Source organism: Diaphorina citri, unplaced genomic scaffold, assembly GCF_000475195.1.
Source record: "Diaphorina citri unplaced genomic scaffold, Diaci psyllid genome assembly version 1.1 scaffold6398, whole genome shotgun sequence".
Lineage (NCBI taxonomy): Eukaryota > Metazoa > Arthropoda > Insecta > Hemiptera > Psyllidae > Diaphorina > Diaphorina citri.
In genome coordinates, this window is record NW_007383774.1 from 17,596 (window position 1) to 22,170 (window position 4,575).

The following is a 4,575-nucleotide window of genomic DNA, read 5'->3' on the forward strand; positions in this document are numbered from 1 at the left end:
CTACGGGAGCGTATGCCGTGACGTCAAACTTCACGATTTACCTTCAGATAAAATGAGCCTCGGGCGGGAATCAAACCCGCGGCCTGGCGCTTACAAGGCGGACGCGCTACCAACCAAGCTAACTAAGCTGGCTCAACCACTGAAAAAGGAAAAACTACTAGTATAGCTCGCTATACTGTAGTAATAGGAAGTAAAAATACGAAAAAATAAATTAACACATTATACGTTGTAAGCGCAAGGCCGCGAGTTTGACTCCCGCCCGGGGCGGATTTTATCCTAAACAAGGCAGACACGCTATCCTAAATGCTAACTAGGCTAGCTAATGGCTACGATTTCTATTACCCTAGATTTTTTCCCGTCACGTTAACCCACCACATTTTCAACCACGATTTAATAGAGGGAACTGTAACTGCTAGGGTCTGATCGTCCCCGTAGTAGTTGGTTAGGTAACATCACATAGGTATGGCATTGATAACTTAATGGCCTTGATATTTAGCATGCAAATAAATAGTACTTATTTAACTTACCGTGAGAAAACTGAGAGGCAGATACATTTCTCGATAAAGACTCGGGTGGTGTTGTTACACCGTTTCTAGACAGAGGATCAGTGTCGGCCAGCACTGAAGAGTAGTCGAACCCTCCTTTGACTCGGAGAATGCACATGGCTTTGTAGTTGTCAAGAACCATGCTGCAACCAAAATTAAGACATTAATTCCCTGTGCACGTCACATAATGACGTAAGTGACATTTTTTTCAAATTTGAGTTTTTGAATGCACTATATGTAAAAAACATGCTCTATCTTGTCACAAAGTGGCGTAAGTGAGTTATTATTCCTTTCAGAGATATTTAAATATATGTGATTATATTGTATTTTTGAATGAATGGAACAGACGTATGCTCACTTACGCCAGTTTGTGATGTGCTATAGTATTTTTGTTGAAGGTAATAAAGTTACCAAACTTTTAAATGTGTTCTGGTTTAATTTAAAAAAAAAAAAAAAATCTAGTCATAAACCAGTTTTTTTCATCCCCTGTAAAATTGCACAAATCGAAGAGAGAAGGAAGACAGGATAGGAGAAAGCCAGCCGTTCCGAGAACGAACATTATCCGTTCAGGATAAAATGAGCCCCGGGCGGGAATCGAACCCGCGGCCTGGCGCTTACAAGGCGGACGCGCTACCAACCAAGCTAACTAGGCTGGCTCAACCACTGAAAAAGGAAAAACTACTAGTATAGCTCGCTATACTGTAGTAATAGGAAGTAACAATACGTAAAAAATTATAAATTAAATTAACACATTACTCACCCGCGTCCCCACAATCGGCCTCCTCGTCTTTGGCCAAATACGGCCGGACCAGGTGATTGTAGAACTCCACCGTCTCCTCGTGTGGCCTCCGCGTAATGGTCGTAATGATAATGAGATCCGCGTAGTCTATCCGGAATTTGGCCAACAGGGAGGCGATATTCCGTTGTTCAAACTCGAGTTCTTCTTTGCGATTGGCCAGGGCGAACACGCGCAGTTTACACGATGCCCAGGAGTGACGCGTGCTGATGATGTAGGGGAGAAGCAGGGTGAGACCTGTGGGAAAGATTAATTTAGGAAAAATAAATACCTAATAAATGAAATTCATAAGAAATAAATCAGAAAAAATCGAAGAGATAACTGCTATGGTCTTATCGTCCCGAAATCGAAGAGAAAAGGAAAACAGGATAGGAGAAAGCCAGCCGTTCCGAGAACGAACATTATCCATTCAGGATAACATCCGCCCCGGGCGGAAATCGAACCCGCGGCCTAGCGCTTACAAGCCAGATGCAGACACGTTACCAACCAAGCTAACTAGGCTGGCAAGGAGGCTCTACTAATGTTACAATATCGACAAAAGCTGTGAAAAAGCTCTGCTTTACCACGAATATCTATTGGCTTGATTTGATCAATTGATTGATTGATTTTGATCCTGACTGATTGATTGTTTTGTAGGTATCTTTTTCCCCCCTTTATGTGACCTCTTACTCTTTGAGTGAAAAAGCAATGTGCTATCCCCTGACCCTAACTCTTTCTGACTCCCCATGAGCTCGCGTGACGTGACGTGATGGTAGTGAGTTTCTACCTTAGCAAATATTGAAGTCGAGCCCAGCTCCTACACTCATTTTAATATCCAGTAGTCAACAGACTGTGAAATTAGGTGTTAGGATAGTTTTGTCTTTCAAGAAAGTCATTTTATTTTACCCTCACCCAATGTGATCAAAGAGAAAAGAAGTTGCGCCATTCAAAGTTTGAAAAATTAAACCAAATTTGGTTTAAAAATTGAACCAAATTTGATTCAAAGTGGCTTTCAACTTATTCAAGGACGACTTTTGTACTTATTTGAGTAAATTTTGGATCTTTTGGGATGAAATATCTAAAACTTGTTTTAATTAAGGTCATTTTTGCTGATCTTCAATTATCTCGGGTTAATTTGGGTCACTTTTGATTAGGGTAAAGTAAAAATGCACCCAAAATACCATAAATTCATACGTATATTTAGTGAGGAGTTGAACCTCCAGTTTTGTTGGACATGTCTTCAAGGATTTTCAGTTCTGTCGGACTTTCAAGTCCTCCATCAAATATTAAATCTGGTACATACGCTATGACTTTAGTACGGTTAGATCAAACGCTACATAGAGTTCAGAAGTTTTGTTGCCAGTGTACTTTAAGGCCAGCCACTCAATATCAGGCAGACCTGATCAGGTGTACTTGTCAGGTCTACCTGACAGTGAGTGCCTGGCCTAACCGCACAGAGGTGATTACGACCCTACGAAAAAATAACGTTTGTACCAAGCTTTAGAGTAGCCAGTTATTTCATCTCCTTATCTCCATCCATCTTTATCAGTTAGAATCGTCATTTCACCCAGATAACATTGTGTAGGACGCTCATTCAGTTTTTTCTATCACCATATATCCATATAACATCATCTCCTTTTCTCCATCAATCTTTATCAGTTAGAATCGTCATTTCACCCAGATAACATTGTGTAGGACGCTCATTCAGTTTTTTTCCATCACCATATATCCATATAAACATTAGAAATTGAATCTCTTTTTACATTTTCGTTTTGTTTAAATTATTTTCACTATGGCTTTACTACCAAGGCCAGCCACTCAATATCAGGCACACCTGATCAGGTGTACTTGTCAGGTCTACCTGACAGTGAGTGCCTGGCCTAACCGCACAGAGGTGGTTACGACCCTACGAAAAAATAATGTACCAAGCTTTAGAGTAGCCAGTTATTTCATCTCCTTATCTCCATCAATCTTTATCAGTTAGAATCGTCATTTCACCCAGATAACAGAGAAAGCCATTTGTTGAACTGTGACTGGAGTGCCACCTGAACGGATAGTGAAAATCGGGTTACAGTCGTATACATGGCCCAATGTATATGAACATGAAATACAGAAATGCTTAAGTAAACAGGAGGAATAAAGTACAAAATACTCAAGTAAGTACTTGGGAGAAGTAAAGTACAAAATGCTTCTAAGGAAACAGGAGGAATGTTTGTTTCTTATATACTAACTTGCCAATGACTTATACTCGTACCATTTAGGTGGGTGACGTTTTATTACTAACCAAGAGAGCAGTGGCCAGCTGAAGATCCACTTTTATAAGTCCTAAATCCATCCATATAAACATTAGAAATTGAATCTCTTTTTACATTTTCGTTTTGTTTAAATTATTTTCACTATGGCTTTACTACTAACTTGAGTTGTGTTGCTTTCTATGTTTGTTTCTTATATACTAACTTGCCAATGACTTATACACGTACCATTTAGGTGGGTGACGTTTTATTACTAACCAAGAGAGCAGTGGCCAGCTGAAGATCCACTTTTATAAGTCCTAAATCCCATGACCAAATGCCCTTTTCTGTGTTGAACATCGATCAGTAGAGGGAAGTAATGAAAAAAAAAAGAATTTGAATGGAGGAGTTGCAATAGGGAAAATCTGAGATCAAAACCCCAAAAAAGTAACTTTAAAAGGTCGAAAATTCAACTTTTAATTGCCGTTCTAATGAAAAAGTTCAAAGAGTTGTGACGTCAGATTTCACGTCAAAATGCGCAGAAACGCTTGCACACTAACAAACGAAGCGGGAGTCATAAATTATGACGTCATCGCCTACGGGAGCGTATGTCGTGACGTCAAATTTCACGATTTACGGGTATTTTTTAAATCGATTTATCTCGGTATCTAGAAGTCGTAGAAGAAAAAGAAAAATTTCGTTGGTCCTCATTTTTCCTGCTCTATGACTTTGAAACATCACCCAAGTAAGCGCAACTGATCTATTGTGTTAAATGCTTGTCACAAATGTCGTTCCCTGCTTAATGCACTACGCTAAATTTTATCACTTGACTTGGACTCGAACCACCAACCTCTAGATCCGAAGTCCACCGCGCTGAACACTACACCACTGAGGTTGGTCTAGAGGGAAGTAACGACTTACAACCGCAAAGAACTGGGAGAAAAAAGTTCTACAGGGTGTCCCGCGAACGACTGTACAACGCTTGAGGGTTGATGCAGGACCTAAAGGGCTACCAGAAAAAGCT

At 40.1% G+C, this 4,575-nt stretch overlaps 1 protein-coding gene across 1 annotated transcript; it reads right to left on the minus strand.

Annotated features, from left to right (window-relative positions):
• Positions 1-527: 527 nt before the first annotated feature.
• Positions 528-1,612, minus strand: LOC113472595 (bumetanide-sensitive sodium-(potassium)-chloride cotransporter-like; the record flags this gene model as incomplete). The annotated part of the gene is made up of 2 exons (XM_026832391.1): positions 528-688; positions 1,302-1,612. Coding segments are annotated over 2 exons (472 nt in total), but the record flags the coding sequence as incomplete, so codon positions are not given.
• Positions 1,613-4,575: the final 2,963 nt, after the last annotated feature.